Raw genomic sequence first — 16,240 nt, forward strand, 5'->3', positions numbered from 1 at the left:
AATGCGTGTGCCTTCCGTAGACAAACACTGTCGAGAATATAATGGATAAAGTTTTTAGCACAACACGCCGTGTGGATACAAAAATCTATTTCCCACCCTCTCGAGCGCGCGCCCACAAACATACGTTTCTTCCGTGGTGTTTGAATGGAGTGATAAAGCTGAGGGCAAAACCCAAAGACGGATTTGTTTAATATAAATGTCTTGCACCTCCCAGCAAAAGCATAAATCGTTGATAATGACTGGAAAACTTGCTCTTACCCTCTTCTACATATGTACATAAAATTCTCTCTTGAATTCATCTTCATAAACTTTGGTGCGAAACATAATTACGTTGTACATTGAGTATCATATTCAGACTTTGGGCTCGCTCGAATACCACGAGAATGTATGCAGAACAGAATCCAGAATAATACCTGGGCGTGTGTGAAAGGTGAGAGTTGGAGAGAATGAAAACTCGTGTTACTGTACCCTCAACATTACTGAGTGTGGATGTTTCTCTCTTTACAATCTCTAATTGTATATAATAACTCTCAGGCACCCTTCACTCTCTACATGTACAGCAGTGGCACATAAGGAAGCTCTCTGATCATCTCTTGTCCGTTAAATCACATGTATTCAATCGTCGCATCCTTTAAACTCGATTCGACATATAAATTGAATTGCAGGATTCCATATCGTCAGTTACATCAGCAACTATTGCGACGCATTAACCATCAGTTGAGGACACTTGAGCAGGCAAAAATCAATTCAATGATATTCGCCAACTAAAACTCATTTGCGTCTTAGTAACTTTCTCTCTTATCCTTGCAATGAAGCTTTATGAATAGAGAGCTCTTAAAGCCATAATAAGAGCGTTAAGAGTTCTCACTTGTACCTTTTGATTTTCAATTGCAAATTTATAGATATGACAATTGGCGATGCACTGACGATGTATTATCGAGCAAAGGGGAAACAGTTAATCTAAATACAGCCGGAAGCTCATCAGAATTATCGCTTCTGCAAATTTGTGTGGAGTTTGTATGGAATGCATCAGCAGAAGCTCCGAAATACGAGCAAAAGAGAGAGTTGTTCTATATGCCATTCGAATAATCTGCACTAAATTGTGATTACACCCGAATTATCATCATATTGCGTGGCGCTCTTTTGCGCGCGATGCGATGTTGATGCAATAAACACTGTTTGTGTACGTGTGAAGTCTACCGCGCGGGATAAAATATGTATGCTGAAAATAAAGAGGCTCGCGGGTGGGTAGGTAGAGAGAGAGAGAAATGCAGTTTAAAATGTGTGTAATTCATAATTAAACAAATTCAGTTGGATAAATCTTGTTGGTGATTAATGGCCATACCATTGAGCTGGGACAGGGATAAAATTTGGTTATGATAGGACATGTTAAATCCCATTATTTCCGCATATTTTACATGCTCCGCGTCGCATATTATGCAAATGCTATTCCTGAATCAGTCGACTGAATTGCCTAATTGTAATTGTAAATCCATCAGAAAATTCTTGCCATTCGTATGTGCTTCAAGACATAATTGTCTTTGTTTTTGCCATGTTACAACAAGCGAGCTTTCCAGCTTCGCGCCGCGCCCATCAATTAAAGCCTAAATCAACGCTTGAAGGGCTTATGATTTTCGTCGCCGAACTGCTAATTGAACAAATCCCACACGACTGCCAATTATCCGTCAGATTAATTGTAAACTAATTAATTTTATCATTTGTACACTATCACAGCACAGCTTAATGCTTATTGTGAATTTAGCAGTAAATCAATTAATAGATGAATGCCACACCTGACCACATTTCCCACCTGAACTCCCGAACAATACGAATGAGCCTTATCGAGAATATACTGTTACTTTGGGTAGTCTTTCTCCGACAGACAGGCAGCAAGAAACTTTTCCTTGCACTCTCGCCAATTCGTGTAAGTTTTCAACATAGGAAACTCTATCGTGAAGATTTAATTACTTAATAAATACTGAAGGACTATTGATCCTCTCTCAGTGTTTTTGGTCGGTATTAAAAATATTTATGCTAAGTTTATATTGATTCAGAGTTACATAGAAGGATGGGAGTTGAAAAAATGTTTCGTTGGTATTCACATTAATTAATAATAGTTGAAAAACAATCTGCGTTGTGGTTGTGAGAAGCTTGGTTTAAATTTAATTAAAACTCCCTTTCGTTTGGCAATAATTTTTCTCTCAGTCTGTTACGGATGTACATTTATTGCATTTTTCACAAGCATTGCGAAAAAATACTAGGAATTGAATTGGATTTCGATAAAAGACAGATACAGAATCCTCCCTCTACCTATTTTAATTCTCCTAATTGAATAATTTTATGTATGGTGGCCCTTCAAAACATAGAATTACACAATTGTTGCGTGGGGTGGAAAAAATAGGGGTGAAACAACATTCACACAGAGTGTTGGGGGAAGCGAGCTTGTTTGTAGGAAAAATGGGGGCTGTAAAGAGGGATATACAGGAAAAAAAGTTACGTAAGAGTAATTAATGATAACCTGAGTATATGAATGTCGATGTATAATTAAGGTGAATTGGTCCCCAAAATCTCCTGCGTGCGTACATCCATTCAAATGGCTCATATTAAGCCCAGACTATATAGAGGGGAACTACATACACAGTCCTTGTGGCTATTTGGGGTGTTATCTCAATCTGCACTCGCTTCTAGTTGAGATAGGACTTAACATACCCTTTCTCGTGTGCCGTTAACGTTTTATTTTTGAATAATTAAATAGTCTGGCTGGATAGGGACGGTATAATTGAATGTGGAGAGCTTGAGGGCAAATCTTTGGCCTTTCCTTAAAAAGCTGTGCAGTGGTTTTTTTTTCACTGAGTCTGACCCAAATTGAATATTAATCATTTAAGCCACTTTAACAAGCAAACAGAAAGCTATAAATTATTTCTGCTGACAAAACTTTGCCCTCCGCAGCCAGAAGCTTGAATACTCTGTCGTCCACTCTCGATAGCTGGACAGAGAGAAAGCATTTCACTCAGTTGGGATTTCTTATCCAGCTTACTTGTAATCGTTCAGAGTAGTCAGCAGAATTGCAAACGGTTGCTTTAACTTGAGGTCTCTGAGGATCTATTAATTCTCTTAAAGTTAAAGTGTTGATAAGCATCTGTAAACATCTTTATTGTAATTCTTTTTCATGAATTAAAAGCTGGCTTTGAGCACTAGCGTGAAATGATGTCTGATATGTTGCACCTTTTTGGACAGGAAAAAGTTCTTTGCAATCCTACTAACTCTTTAAATTCGATATGGTTCTTAGCGGCAGAAAATATACGAGCATTGATTGATGGGTTAATTTTTTCTATCATTGGACGACATAACCTAAATTCCCGCCAAATTCTTTCTGTCAGTCAAACCGTGATCTGTGCAGCGAATGCGGCGCTTCTGTGGTCATGGATTCGTCTGGCGGGCAAGATAATCCGTTCAAGGATTACTTCAGAAGCACAGTGTGGGATTTAACGAGTGCTGAAGCATATCACGGAATCCTCTTCTTCAACCGTGATCTGGATTTTGCCACGCAATTCGGTGTTATTCCCGGTTCGCTGACTGAAGTCTGCGGGATCAACAATTCCGGAAGGACGTGCCTCTGCGTGAAGCTCTGCGTTAGCGTTTGCGTGCCGTCGTTTCTGTGGGGAGTCGACGGGGAGTCAATCTACCTGGACAGTCGTCAAATGTTTCATCCTCGACTAGTTGAGCGTCTCGTGACTTCGACAAATTCGGCAATGAAAGATCAATTTGAGAAGAAGAACTTTGCACTGAGCACTGACGATGTTCTGTCAAGAATTCATTACGTGAGAATAATCACGGTTGAGGAATTTGTGGCCAAAGTGGAGTTTCTCAAGGAATACCTGAAAATTCATCCGAGAGTTCGCCTCATTGTTGTAGACTCCATCGCCATGCTGTTCCACACTTTCTCGGGATCCAGCATTCAGCGCGTAAAGAAAATCATGGAGACACTGATGAGCCTGGATAATTTGGCTGCCGTATTCAACATTGCTGTGGTTATCGTCAATGATATGACAACAAGAGTCTCTCCCTGTGGCACCACATCCAGGGTCATACCAGCATTGGGGGTGTACTTTTATCACAAGATATCATACAGGATCGTACTTTCGCGCACGCCAAACGGAAAATTTGCGGCAGAACTGAAGAAGAACTTCAAGAATGCCAACAAGACGTTCTCATTCAATTTCTAAGACGTGCGCCTGCATGATGGATGGCAGAACATCTGATTATTAATGTACCAGAATACGGATATGATATTGCATTAAACACCCTTGATTGCCAGAGGCGCCTCTTCTTCAATTACATAAATTGTGTGGCTTGTCGTCAATACCATAATCCCTGGTGATGCCAATTTACAGGCCCCATCCCGTTACCCCGAGAATATGAAGTGAGAGGAGAGAGGCTTAGCTTCATCCGGTCGGAGTAAACTAACCAATTCCACCGCAAAGGAGTGATTAATGGCCAAAATGCCCAGTGGGGCTAAAAGTGTGATGCTGAGTTTTCAATTTTGCCACCATTAAAAATTATAGTTGTTGCCTGTGAGCTCGGAAGTGGCACACATTCGCTGAAGCGCACCAACCGCCAAAGTACACCTTAATGGGGTTGGAGGGATGTACTTCATCTCGATTTTCCTTCGCCCACACATCCACTCATTTCCTCTATATCAAAACCGTCGTTGGGGGAGAAGAAAGAAATATATAGAGAGAGTGAGGCAAGTTATGGGGATGAAAAGTATAAGGATCTCATTCCACACTGGCAAACTGCTATAATTTCTTTCAATTGAATCTGGCGCTCCAGCAGGATTTATTGTCCCTCCTTCGCTCACCGCACACACACACACACACACTCATGTAGGTATGCTATAAACACTTACACAATTTTATGCTAGAAGCACCCCGAGACTCCCCATCCTCCCGCCCAGCTAAGCAATACTTCCTGTTGATGGCATCAGTTTTCACTTAGTGTACATTGCTTCCTCTCCAACACCAAACATAATAACGGCGACCGGGGGAAAAAGCGCTACCTTTTTCTGGCTTTTCTCTCACACTTCACCCCACACGTCAGACCCTCTCGCCGCCACCCACTCGCCCATCCCCAGGAGCGGGGCAAGTGGGAAATGTTTGAACGATTACTGCATATCAATTCAATTCAGCCAAGTCCCCTCGGATACATTGTGGCTCCTCTCGGGCCTTGAACACACTTCACGCATAAATCTAATCTTACTGTAATCTATTGTGTCCACTGTGCTGCGGAGCCCTTGGCCGGGGGCCCTCGAGGGGCATGACGAGCTCACGACCAAAATATTCAACATCCCTCGAACACGCCGCACCGAAGTTCGATTGGAAATTGTGAAGAACGAGGACAAGTGTTAGGCTCAAACTTGCTTAACTTGTCATTGTGCTGGGATTTTCAGGGACAATTGAGAATCAATATCACAATTGTATTTTTATGCAATTTCGCTCAAATTCAAGCATTTCTTAAAGTCAAGAAGAACATTGAATGTAAGTGCAATGCACTTAGACTATCATACAGTGATGTTAGTCAGAGATTGTCCTTAAGTAACATGACACGAAAACGACCGAAAAAATATGTTTGTGGCAAGATTTTTGTCATCTTTGAGGGTAATATGGTGATAAAATACTAGTCAACTCCTTTCAATATCATTGTGGTAATTTTTCTCACAGTCAGTGAAATAGTTGAAAAGTTTTCGTACCAAATAGATGTGTTAATTAAACTCCTCCCACTCAAATGATCCACCTCTCGTTTGGATTCTTTTGTCAAACATAATATTTTCCGGAAAATTTACCGGATTAATAAATAAAGGGAGATGAATGTAATATTTTCTAGAAAGCCTATTTTCCTAGCCATTTCACGCATTTGCATCACATTTTTATGTCATATAAAAATTTAAACTTTAATGACTTAAATTTAAATTTGATCATCGCAGTTTTTGTGAGATACAATGCAAAATTTATGTAACTTTCCCTCGACATCCCTTTAAACTGCAATCATATATTACAACTCTTTTCACGCCGGATATTATGATAGGGAAACTGTGGCTGAATTCGGGCGGTGGTGGATTGCGAGTCGCCGAACATAATATTTTATATAATACATTTTACACAAATACAGCGCAGTAAAAGCTTCTCTCTGCTCTAAAATTCACAAACTACGATGCACCCAAAACACGAATATTCGATTAAACTTTTGTTAAATGTAGATATAAACACCTCAAAACTCTCTCTCACTTCACTGTTTTGCTGCATTTATGGATATGTACTGTGGACGGGGGCGCTCGTTAACCCCTTTAGCCAATTTCAATCCGGCGACAGTGCCTGTGCCAGTGCAGATCCTCGAGTGGGATGCTCGGCTAAGGGGTGTAATAAATACTGTACAGATGAAGGAAAAGCTACTAAAAGTTGGGAGGATGATGTGTGAATTGTGGTTTGCCGCCCCTCCCCAGCTCAGTCCCTTGTTCTATCAAATAAATGACGATGGCGATTAAACACACCATCGGAATTGAGTCAGTAACGGAGTCGCTTTAAACTGCTTGCTTAAGGATTTTCAGCACAGAGCGTCTTTAAGCCCATTCTCGTGTTTGCTTCTGCTGCACCTCAACAAGTCTCGTGATTTTGTTTGTATCTATTTATTATATTATTATGGTCTTGTATGTGAAATTACAAAAAATACAATTGTAAGTTTGGATAAATTTCACTACATTTTTATCTACGATATTTGTGTGTAAAATTTTAAGGTACTCTTAAGTTAACAGGAGGCTTTAGTGTGACTTTTCTCTCAATAAGTTAGATTTTAGTTATCTCTCCTGTTATCGTTTTTTTGCAATAGACAATTTAGGTAGACGATATAGAAATAGAGAAGAAAATGCAAAATGCCTTTAAGCTGGTAAACACAGAAAATACTCTTCATATTTACATTAATTTTACATCTCTGCCTCATTCGATTGCTGCTTTTCGGGACTCAGAGATTAAATTATAATTCAAAGCGTATAAAAGCTAAATAAAATACTTCTGTAATTGATTATTTGATTGACTTCTGCTCTTCTGATTTCTTCGAGGTTGAGAACAAATTGACTCGAAAGATTCGAAAGTGGAACGTTTGATCTGTTTAAGGTGATTTCTGATTATGCTGACTTAACGAAAATGTTTTCTCGATGAAATTAAATTGCTAAATCGATAACGCATTAACTACAAATGTTTAAAGAATGATAAGGTATTCAATATAAAGTAGCATGATTAGATTTCTCGCGAAACTACGAGCTTTTGCCTTTCCTATGCAGTTCCGCTTGCTTCTGATGTTCACGTTCAAAGTCCTCTCGTGAGATATTCATATTCAACACGTGATGCATGATGAAGTTTTCATCCAGAACCTTTTCCGGTGGCGAACGCAGCACTTCGAGAGTCTCACAGAGACCTGCGCTGGCCTTCCGGACACTTCGCGGCCCGAGACTAGCGCCCAGAATCACGAGGGCCACCTTGAAGATGATCTTGATGCCCTCGCAGAGGAAACAATCCCAGACTCTGAGCAGCGTGTCCCAGGGAAGAGTTCTCGTCATTGCACACAGAAACCAGTCAGTCATGAACAGTAGAGGCTCAACCTTGTGCTTCTGGAGATGTCTGTAGACGTTGGGAGAGGTTTTCTTGACCAGAGCCATCAGCATTGCCGCGTCCCGTTGAAGCATTTCCATGCCCGGCTTGAAGTAGTCCTTCAAGTACCTGCAAAGAAGAGATAAGATGTATAAAATAAGCCAAGAATGTGAATTTAATTGCTGATTTACTTATCGCAAACGCTCACAAAGCACCAGAAAGCCTGCTCTGCCGGCAAATGCATCAGCAGAAAGGCAGCAATTGGAGCCTGAGCTTGGCAGTAGCCAATTTGCGGATTCAGGATTGAATAGGCTTTCAAGACATTGAACAGCTCCACGCGTCCAGGCTTGTCTTCATCCAGAAACATCTCATGAAATGGGAATTGTCTGTGCTGGTCCTTCCTGATCTCCTCGATGTATTGCTGATTTCCCGGCATCTTCAGTAGTTCCTCGTATAAATTGGGGTACTTTTCGTGTAGTAGCTGCCCGCCGGAGAGGTAAAACCACGCTTTCGGCCTCACCGAGGGCGGAATGCCTTTGCGACAACGCTCCCGGACTTTCTTGTAGTTCTTCGATAGGTATTCCTTCCACATGCCCATCATGTGGATCCACTTCTTCTCGCGCGCCAGGATCTGAGCGCGCGGCAGCGGCTCCTTGGGCTTCTCCGTGAACTGGGCGCCGCCGTAGAATCCGTGCCTGTCCGGACAGCTGGACATGGCACTCGTGGTGCTGCAGACGGAGATGGCATCCGGCGCCAGTCTCGGCGACATCGCCATCCTGATTGTAGAAGTGTTGGAAAAAGAATCCGATCTGGCTGAAGGATGTGGTGATGAATTCATAGCTAATCTGCAAAGCAATAACTCCATAAACGCCTCTGCCTTTGATATTCAAAGCACGCATTGGGCTCTCAAGTGGGTGTCTTATAATTACTGCACAAGCATTACTCATTCACGCACATCTTCATAGGTTTTCCACGTAGGTTTCGCTATCTGCAAAAGGGCAGAGCCCACTTACCAAAGCTACGGTCTCACATCACCATTCTTATCGGTCGTGTCTTCTGAGCGCGGTCGGAATTGGCAACATCCTGTGGAGAGACAGCAAGTGATACGGCCTAATTAGCCTCAATTCACTTCTCAAATGGAGAAAAAGGTGTATTTTCAGCATTCCTCAATGTCATGTGTAAACAAACATGTGTACGCACATAACACTAAATCCACGGCAATTGTCACAATAAAACATCTCTTCTCAGTACTCACCATGAACAAAGATGTTAGTGGGATGCAAAGCAAAAGATTTTACGATGCTTTTTAGCGTTTTCTTCGGTTTTCACGGTAAAAAATTAGAACAATGTTCTTCTTCGTAGTTGAATTGACACTGGCTTGACAAGCAACCATTGCGCCCCGTAAATCAACCTTTTTAGCGTCCTCAGACGTTCCATGGAAGAGTGTGACAAATATCTCATTTCTTGCGAAGTATAAGAAGTGCTTGCCATCGATTTGCCATGAAAAAGCAGTAATCAAGGTAGAAGCATGGAAAATTACACTTACCTGGACATGACCACAAAATTATATCTCTAAAATAAGTGATTTTTTAAATGCTGCCTTGGAATATGATTTCAACTTCATTGGTATCATAATGGGTTAATTGGGTTAATTCGTTGAAGCTCCGTGGAAAGTCCTACTCCGAATCCACATACTCTTCTCATTGGCGCCAATGAAGTGCACAACAAATGCAAGAACTTTGACCCTCGCTTTTTTTCAGTCTGTCAATAGACTTCTTTTACTCAAGATCATCTCTGCTCAAAATGATAAGGAATTTATTTCTCAATCGAGGTAAGTATAGAAATCTCGATTGTCCTTCAACTCCCAGTGATAATGAATTCACTTTAAACCCCATCAGGAGTGCAAATCCTCGGCCAAAGGGGAATTGCATCCCTCGCAGCTCTGCCGGATTCCCATCAGATGCTCCAGAAGACTTGCCGGGACTTTGCTGACAATGAACTGAAGCCCAACGCCGCCAAATTCGACAGGGAGCATCTCTTTCCACAGGATCAAATTCGCCAAATGGGAGAACTGGGGCTCATGAGCATTGCTGTGCCTGAGAAGTATGACGGAACCGGTCTGGATTATCTCGCCTATGCCATTGCCCTGGAGGAGATTTCGCGAGGTTGCGCCACGGCGGGGGTTGTGATGTCGGTGCAGAATAGCCTGTACTTCGGCCCACTTCTGGACAATGCGACTGAGAAACAGAAGGAGCAATTCGTGCGTCCGTACGTGAGCGGAGTCAAGATCGGGTGCTTTGCCTTGTCCGAGCCGGGGAATGGATCCGATGCCGGCGCAGCGTCGACTTTGGCAGTGACGAAGGGTGATAAGTGGGTACTGAACGGCACCAAGGCGTGGATTACGAATGCCTTTGAGGCCAATGCAGCAGTTGTGTTCGCCACGACGGACAAGAGTCTGAAGCACAAGGGCATATCCGCGTTTATCGTGCCGAAGGACAGCCAGGGATTCTCGCTGGGGAAGAAAGAGGACAAGCTGGGAATTCGGGGATCTTCAACGTGTTGCATTATTCTGGAGGATTGTGAGATTCCAAAAGAGAATCTCTTGGGGAAGCCCGGAGATGGCTTCAAGATCGCCATGAAGACTCTCGATGCTGGTCGCATTGGGATTGCTAGTCAGGCTCTTGGGATTGCACAGGCATCGCTGGAAGTGGCTGTGGATTATGCGACTAAGCGAACGGCCTTTGGCAAGCCCATCTCGAAACTGCAGTCCATCCAGCAGAAGATCGCTGACATGGCGCTTCGCGTGGAGTCTGCTCGGCTCCTGACCTGGCGAGCGGCGTGGCTGAAGGATAACGGGAAGCCGTACACCAAAGAAGCCGCGATGGCCAAACTGGCGGCCTCTGAGACTGCAACCTTTGCTGCTCATCAGTGCATCCAGATCCTGGGCGGGATGGGATACGTCTCCGACATGCCAGCAGAGAGACACTACAGAGATGCGCGCATCACAGAAATTTACGAGGGCACTTCAGAAATCCAGAGATTGGTAATTGCTGGAGCGGTTCTCAAGGAGATGTCGTGAACAAGACTTACAATTGGGGTGGGGGATCGTCATTTTATACAGTTTATATTTTTCATGCGATGCATTCGATTAATAAAGTACAATTGGTATTGAGATGTTGTTTTAGAGCTTTCAAGAGCGTATTAAATCGCAACTTGACCTCAGGTGACCTGAGTTTAAATGCCCGGCATTTAAATCTTGACTTGTTGTGATTTCTGATTTTTCCCACCGGCGCTAGTGTCTGCTCAGACTTCATCATGGCGAGAGTGGAATAAAACCTCGCTCATAAATAAACAGTGAAAATGTAAGTGTTATTTCTGTGTTTCTCGGGAAATTTTATCAAGAAAACCATGTCCAAGTAAGTAGCAGTAAGAGCATTGCTTTGTCTTCAGCCATTCCTCAGCAACTTATCTCATAAATCAGTCTGAGCCAGTGACGTCGTATTTTTCCAAAACAATTTTTTTTTCCTCTTTCAGGGAAGTGATAATTGTATTTGTGTATGATAAGGAGAAGTGCCAGGATGAAGCTGATGATCCAATCAGTGCCGTGTCGTACTTCCACCCAACCTGGGTCTCAGACACACAAAAGCTCACGCTCTGTGGTCAGTTGATGGGAGTTTCCCACTTCCTGGAGCTCAACTTCAACCGACCGCGCATTATTTGCCTGGAAAATGGGAAGTTCGTCATCAAGGACTTCGGTCGCTTCCTTCTGGCCATCGGCACGGATCGCAATGTCTCAGATTCAATCCTCGAGCACAGAGCCAAAATGCTGACGTCGCTAGTCAAGCTGTTTCATCGTGACTTGGAGAACATCTTCGATCAGTGCATGAATCTCTCCGGACAGTACAGGAATTTCTGCACAAAGCTCTACTACATCATGGAGACTTACATTTCCGCCATTCAGTATCACGGCAACATCTTTCAGAATGTCCCCACACTGCGACTGCCCACGGTAAGGATATTCTGCTGCTGTTAATTTTAGCGACTGATCGATGAAATTCACTTTCAGAGTGCCAGCAATATCTTCCTGGATGCCATGCAAACGCTGCAATGTTGCCAGCAGAGCAAGGGAGTCTTGGGAGGAGCGATTCTCTATGAGAACAAGATCATAGCGACTCAATTATCGCCAATGTTGTCCAAGCAAGTCGTCTTAACAGATCCATATCGCATGAAGTCCACAGCTGAAGGAATCACAGTGAAATTCCACGTTCCCGTTGGAGTGCAGTTGATTGGGCTCTACATTCCGTACAGTGAATATCTGAGATTGCAGAAAGAGGCCACCAAAGCTCAGACTTCCTTCCCTCAAATGACCAGTGCGTCTGTTTACCCACCGCAGATCAAGCGAAAGATGAAGCGCGATAAGTCGATAATTTTCTCAAATATTCCGGAAGAGGAGGTGACGACTGTCACTGAGGATGTGAAGCCGAAGGCGATCAAATCAAGACCAACGCATTTGCCGCTACGCTTCAAAAATGTCTCTGGGAAGGATATTCCAGAGTCTGGCGTGAATTCCATCACTTTTGACGATACAGACAGTTTTCCTCAATTTATTGGGAAGACAAGCGTGTGCTCAACACCGATAGCGGAGAATAAGATTCTGGTTGGCAGTGTGATGCCCATTTGTGCCAATCGCACGGCCGTCATTCCGGAAAATGTGGATGAAAATGGGAAGGCGAAAGATGAGGAGGATGTCAAATTCAATCACTCAATCACGAGACCTCAGACGAAATTTAAGAAGTTTAAGAGGCGCTTCTCATTTCGTCCTTTCCAGAGGAGTTTGACTCAAGTGGGCTTGGCGCTGATCAATGACAAGAAGATCAATACTGGCTATCGTTGTCAGACTATCGCAGATCCAAATTATCCAGTGTTCAATGACGATGGCTTGCCAATATCAAAGTGTTTGTACGACAGTTGCGTGGATAGTGAAGCTGAAGAGGCTGTTGATGCGCTGAACAATCTGACGATTGAAGGCTTCGAAGGCGAGCCAGAGGTGAAAGATGAAGTTTCGAATGTGGAGATCAAGAATGACACCAACAATAAGGAGAAGAGGAAGTCCTTGACACTTCCTCTGAAATCTTTAAATACAAATGTCACGGATTCTCCGATGAAGGTCAAGCCTAAACTCTCAGGAATCCCATTGACGCCTCTCATGTCCAAATTGAGCATCCTGGCGGCGAATGATGAGCGATCCAGTGGCTTTTCCAGCTGGGACACGACTCCTGGCCACACGGAAGGCTCCATAATGACTCCCATCGATATCAACAGAACGGCTTTTCGCAGACGATCTTCGGCAGCCAGAGTTGAGGACATGGAAATCAGTGAGGACACCGAAGGTGCCTCCCAAAGAGTTGAGCTCTTCATCTGTGGCCATCAAAATATGACGATGATTCTCATGATGGAGGAGAACAGCGCCCAGAAGCACGAAGTTGTCCACGCAATGTGGGAGATTTGTATTTCACGACTGACGAAGATTGAGAATTCCCTGCACAAGATCCTGAATGTTAACGTTGACGGTTTGGTGGACAAGAGCGACGGGAATTACAGTTTTATCCAGTTCGACCCGAAGTGGGACATCATTCATCGCGGCGGTCCGTGGACAGCCGAAGAGCTGGTAATTCTCGAGGACATGCACTCAGACTTCAAGGCGAATCCCAGCTTCACGGAAACCATCATCAGATGCGAAGACGCCATTGTGTATGGCTATCAGTGCGGAGACACGCAGATCTTCTACAAGCAGCCAGTCCACTCGCATAAGGGCCTTCCGCCGCCCGCCGATGCCATGGGAAACGTCTCTCTGGTGGCGAAGCGACGCCTCGAGCGCGATCATTCTATTATATTGCTGTAAGAAGTCACACTGTCTGTATTCCCGTTGTAATTTTTTGATTTTATGTTTTACTAGCGAAAATTGTGGATTATGTCGATTATGTGATTATTTTCTGTCATAATGATACTTTTAAGTTCAAAGAACACACCAAAATTCAGTAATTGTGAGCCATAGATATTTTTAAAAGACATATTTTAGCTATATTATAAGTAGAAATTGTGAGTAGTTTGTCTAGCGTAACGTGTATCACAAGAATTTATTATTCGCCGACTTGCCGTAATCCGTAGAGAACGATTTAGTCAATCAGACACATTTTCATGTTTGTTGAAGCAACATTAAAAACGTTCTAGAATTGTTTGCCATTAAAGTGGCGTATTATTATAATAAAGACTCGATAATGTAAAATGGATGCAGTTATTTTTTATCCTCGTGAATGTCTGATATCCGTAAGCACTATGTCTGCAGTCCTCTGTTGTTTGAATTGAACGCCGAACAAATCGACGCACAGTAGGAACACTCAATCGTGGATGAACTTGGAGTGTGTAAAAAGGTTGGAAAGAAAGTTGGGAAGGTTGGGAATTTGAATCACCCATAAATCATGGGAGAACCGCATCTTCTAGACACTCAAGTTCACTCAAATTCTTGGCATGGAATCTCGAAAATGCCGGTGATCCTTCGATATATCGGGGTGTAACTCGTGTTTTGCGCTCACCCAACTGTCAGTCTTACACACTCGCGCTCCCATGAACCACTTGTAGATCTGTAATCGCTAGGCTCCTTCTTATACTAAATATTTAGCAAAAAAATCTCCTCTTCAATTAGGTAATGTCTTGTGATAATCGCGTACTATAATAGAAAATAAATCGCTCTTTTAATTTTTGAACAGAAAATAGAGCTCATTTTGTGTAACCAACAGTTGAATTTGAGGAGGTCGTGAAACAAATAATTTTCCCCTGCAATTTCTACCCGTGCTGCAATACTTATGAGAAATGGGAAATTTAACATTCATACAACGTAAGATGAGTGAGAAAACCTGCTAAATCGCAGCTAATATTCCGTTCCTGGCTATTATAGGTATAAATTCTCGAGTCTTTATTGGGATGATGATCTTCTTCGCCAGCTTTCAGCTCTACATGGCGAGAAGTAACTTCTCAATGGCTATTTTGGCGATGATGAAGAGTGACGAGGATGCACAGGTGAAAAATTACGGGAAGAGATTTGACTGGAGCAAGAAACAGGAAGGAGAACTACAGGGCGCTTACTTCTGGGGGTTTCTCTTCACATCTCTGCCCGGAGGATTTCTCGCTCATTACTTTGGACCAAAGAAAGTGTGCTTCATTTCGATGCTCCTGAGCACAATTTTCACGATATTATCGCCCATGGCCGCCAATATTAGCTATACCATGATTTACACGGCTCGCTTCCTCATTGGCTTTGTGGGTGGACCTCTGCTGCCCTGCCTTCATCACCTGATTGCCAACTGGGCGCCGCCAGTGGAGAAAGGGAAGTTCATCATCCTGATCGAAGGGACGGCTGTGGCTATCATCGTGACTTGGCAAATGGTGGGCGCCCTGACGGAGGCGATGGGATATGCTTGGGGAGCATTTTACATCCCTGCGATTCTAATGCTCCTCATGATAGCCGGATGGATGTTCCTTATTTACGACAGCCCCGAAAAACACCCGAGAATCTCTGCGGAGGAGAAAGAATACATCAGCTCGTCTCTCGCAGGATCCATCACGAATAGCGTAGGCCTTCCTCCGATCAAAGCCATATTCACGTCGATTCCCTTCCTTGCGCTGATCTGCCTTCACTATGGAGCTCATTGGATGCTCTTCTTGTACATCACCTCCATTCCGAAATTCATGAAGGAAGTCCTCAACTTCGATCTGTCCAGCGCTGGCTTTCTCTCATCCTTACCGACCATTGCTCGGTTCGGCACGAGCCTCATTTTTGCCCCCCTGGGAGACTTCCTCAGGCGCCGCGAACTCATGACTGTTACTCATATCCGCAAATACTTTACAATGACGTGTGAGTATTTTGTGGATTTCACAGCAAAAGTAAAGTTTTTGCCCTCGTATATATACCAAATTTAATTGGCATGAATTTTTATGCTCCGTTTCTCTCCAGCTCACATTATTCCCGGAGTTTTAATCATTGTCATGGGATTTGTGGATGATGCTTACATTTCTGTGGCTATTTTGACACTCTTGTACGGTTTCAATGGATCTTCCACGGTTACAAATATGCAAAATTGCCAGGATTTGGCTCCAAATTACGCAGGAACTCTCTATGGCATCATGAACACATTCACCACAACCGCGGGATTCATTGCGCCGATGGTTGTGGCGCATTTCACCGAGGACGATGTGAGACTTTTCTGCGAATTTTTTTTATTCTTCATCTAATCCTCGTGCTATTTCCAGAATTCTCTTGGTAGCTGGAAGAATGTCTTCGTTGTCACAGCTTGCATTTTCTTCTTCACTGCCATAACGTTCGTCATTTTCGGCTCCGGGGAAATTCAACCGTGGAATGATGTCCAAAAGCTGAAGAAAGTCAACGAAGAAGAGGACACAGATGACACACCAACTTTCGAGCGGTCGACTTTAGAGCAAAATCAAGCTTAAAGCCAGTCATTTATTTGTAGATCTTTTTAAGTGATTCACGATAATGCGATTTGCGACACTTGGGCAAATATTAACACCTCTCGACGCTGTAT

At 43.3% G+C, this 16,240-nt stretch overlaps 5 protein-coding genes across 5 annotated transcripts; 4 read left to right on the forward strand and 1 right to left on the reverse strand.

Annotated features, from left to right (window-relative positions):
• Positions 1-3,422: 3,422 nt before the first annotated feature.
• On the forward strand, positions 3,423-4,226 carry LOC132258021 (DNA repair protein RAD51 homolog 3-like). The gene has a single exon (XM_059755119.1). The coding sequence runs from the start codon at positions 3,423-3,425 to the stop codon at positions 4,224-4,226; it is 804 nt and encodes a 267-aa protein (XP_059611102.1).
• A 2,440-nt stretch (positions 4,227-6,666) lies between these two features.
• LOC132264670 (TBC1 domain family member whacked) lies at positions 6,667-9,015 on the reverse strand. The gene is made up of 4 exons (XM_059764952.1): positions 8,896-9,015; positions 8,654-8,723; positions 7,832-8,485; positions 6,667-7,769 (listed from the first exon to the last, which is right to left on the reverse strand). The coding sequence occupies exons 3-4, from the start codon at positions 8,476-8,478 to the stop codon at positions 7,307-7,309; spliced, it is 1,110 nt and encodes a 369-aa protein (XP_059620935.1). The 5' UTR covers positions 8,479-8,485; positions 8,654-8,723; positions 8,896-9,015; the 3' UTR covers positions 6,667-7,306.
• A 377-nt stretch (positions 9,016-9,392) lies between these two features.
• LOC132265330 (short-chain specific acyl-CoA dehydrogenase, mitochondrial) lies at positions 9,393-10,812 on the forward strand. Its single transcript, XM_059765931.1, has 2 exons — positions 9,393-9,471; positions 9,539-10,812. The coding sequence occupies exons 1-2, from the start codon at positions 9,444-9,446 to the stop codon at positions 10,717-10,719; spliced, it is 1,209 nt and encodes a 402-aa protein (XP_059621914.1). The 5' UTR covers positions 9,393-9,443; the 3' UTR covers positions 10,720-10,812.
• A 129-nt stretch (positions 10,813-10,941) lies between these two features.
• LOC132260112 (uncharacterized) lies at positions 10,942-13,924 on the forward strand. The gene is made up of 3 exons (XM_059758087.1): positions 10,942-11,056; positions 11,175-11,649; positions 11,707-13,924. Exons 1-3 carry the CDS (start codon positions 11,049-11,051, stop codon positions 13,540-13,542), a joined length of 2,319 nt encoding a protein of 772 aa, XP_059614070.1. The 5' UTR covers positions 10,942-11,048; the 3' UTR covers positions 13,543-13,924.
• Positions 13,925-14,540: 616 nt separating this feature from the next.
• On the forward strand, positions 14,541-16,148 carry LOC132258031 (sialin-like). Its single transcript, XM_059755132.1, has 4 exons — positions 14,541-14,544; positions 14,596-15,552; positions 15,652-15,890; positions 15,948-16,148. The coding sequence occupies exons 1-4, from the start codon at positions 14,541-14,543 to the stop codon at positions 16,146-16,148; spliced, it is 1,401 nt and encodes a 466-aa protein (XP_059611115.1).
• The last annotated feature ends 92 nt before the right edge of the window (positions 16,149-16,240 follow it).

This window comes from Phlebotomus argentipes, unplaced genomic scaffold (assembly GCF_947086385.1).
Source record: "Phlebotomus argentipes unplaced genomic scaffold, Phlebotomus argentipes genome assembly contig_6, whole genome shotgun sequence".
In the NCBI taxonomy this organism is placed as follows: Eukaryota; Metazoa; Arthropoda; class Insecta; order Diptera; family Psychodidae; genus Phlebotomus; species Phlebotomus argentipes.

Excerpts from the sequence above, each read along its gene's own strand:
- LOC132258021 (XM_059755119.1), top strand. The coding sequence starts at position 3,423 with ATGGATTCGTCTGGCGGGCAAGATAATCCGTTCAAGGATTACTTCAGA.
- LOC132264670 (XM_059764952.1), bottom strand. The coding sequence starts at position 8,478 with ATGAATTCATCACCACATCCTTCAGCCAGATCGGATTCTTTTTCCAAC. Across the intron at positions 7,770-7,831 it reads TTTGTGAGCGTTTGCGATAA|GTACTTGAAGGACTACTTCA; the intron begins GTAAATCAGCAA and ends TCTTCTTTGCAG.
- LOC132265330 (XM_059765931.1), top strand. The coding sequence starts at position 9,444 with ATGATAAGGAATTTATTTCTCAATCGAG. Across the intron at positions 9,472-9,538 it reads GAATTTATTTCTCAATCGAG|GAGTGCAAATCCTCGGCCAA; the intron begins GTAAGTATAGAA and ends AAACCCCATCAG.
- LOC132260112 (XM_059758087.1), top strand. Across the intron at positions 11,650-11,706 it reads CCACACTGCGACTGCCCACG|AGTGCCAGCAATATCTTCCT; the intron begins GTAAGGATATTC and ends ATTCACTTTCAG.
- LOC132258031 (XM_059755132.1), top strand. Across the intron at positions 15,553-15,651 it reads CAAATACTTTACAATGACGT|CTCACATTATTCCCGGAGTT; the intron begins GTGAGTATTTTG and ends GTTTCTCTCCAG. Across the intron at positions 15,891-15,947 it reads CGCATTTCACCGAGGACGAT|AATTCTCTTGGTAGCTGGAA; the intron begins GTGAGACTTTTC and ends TGCTATTTCCAG.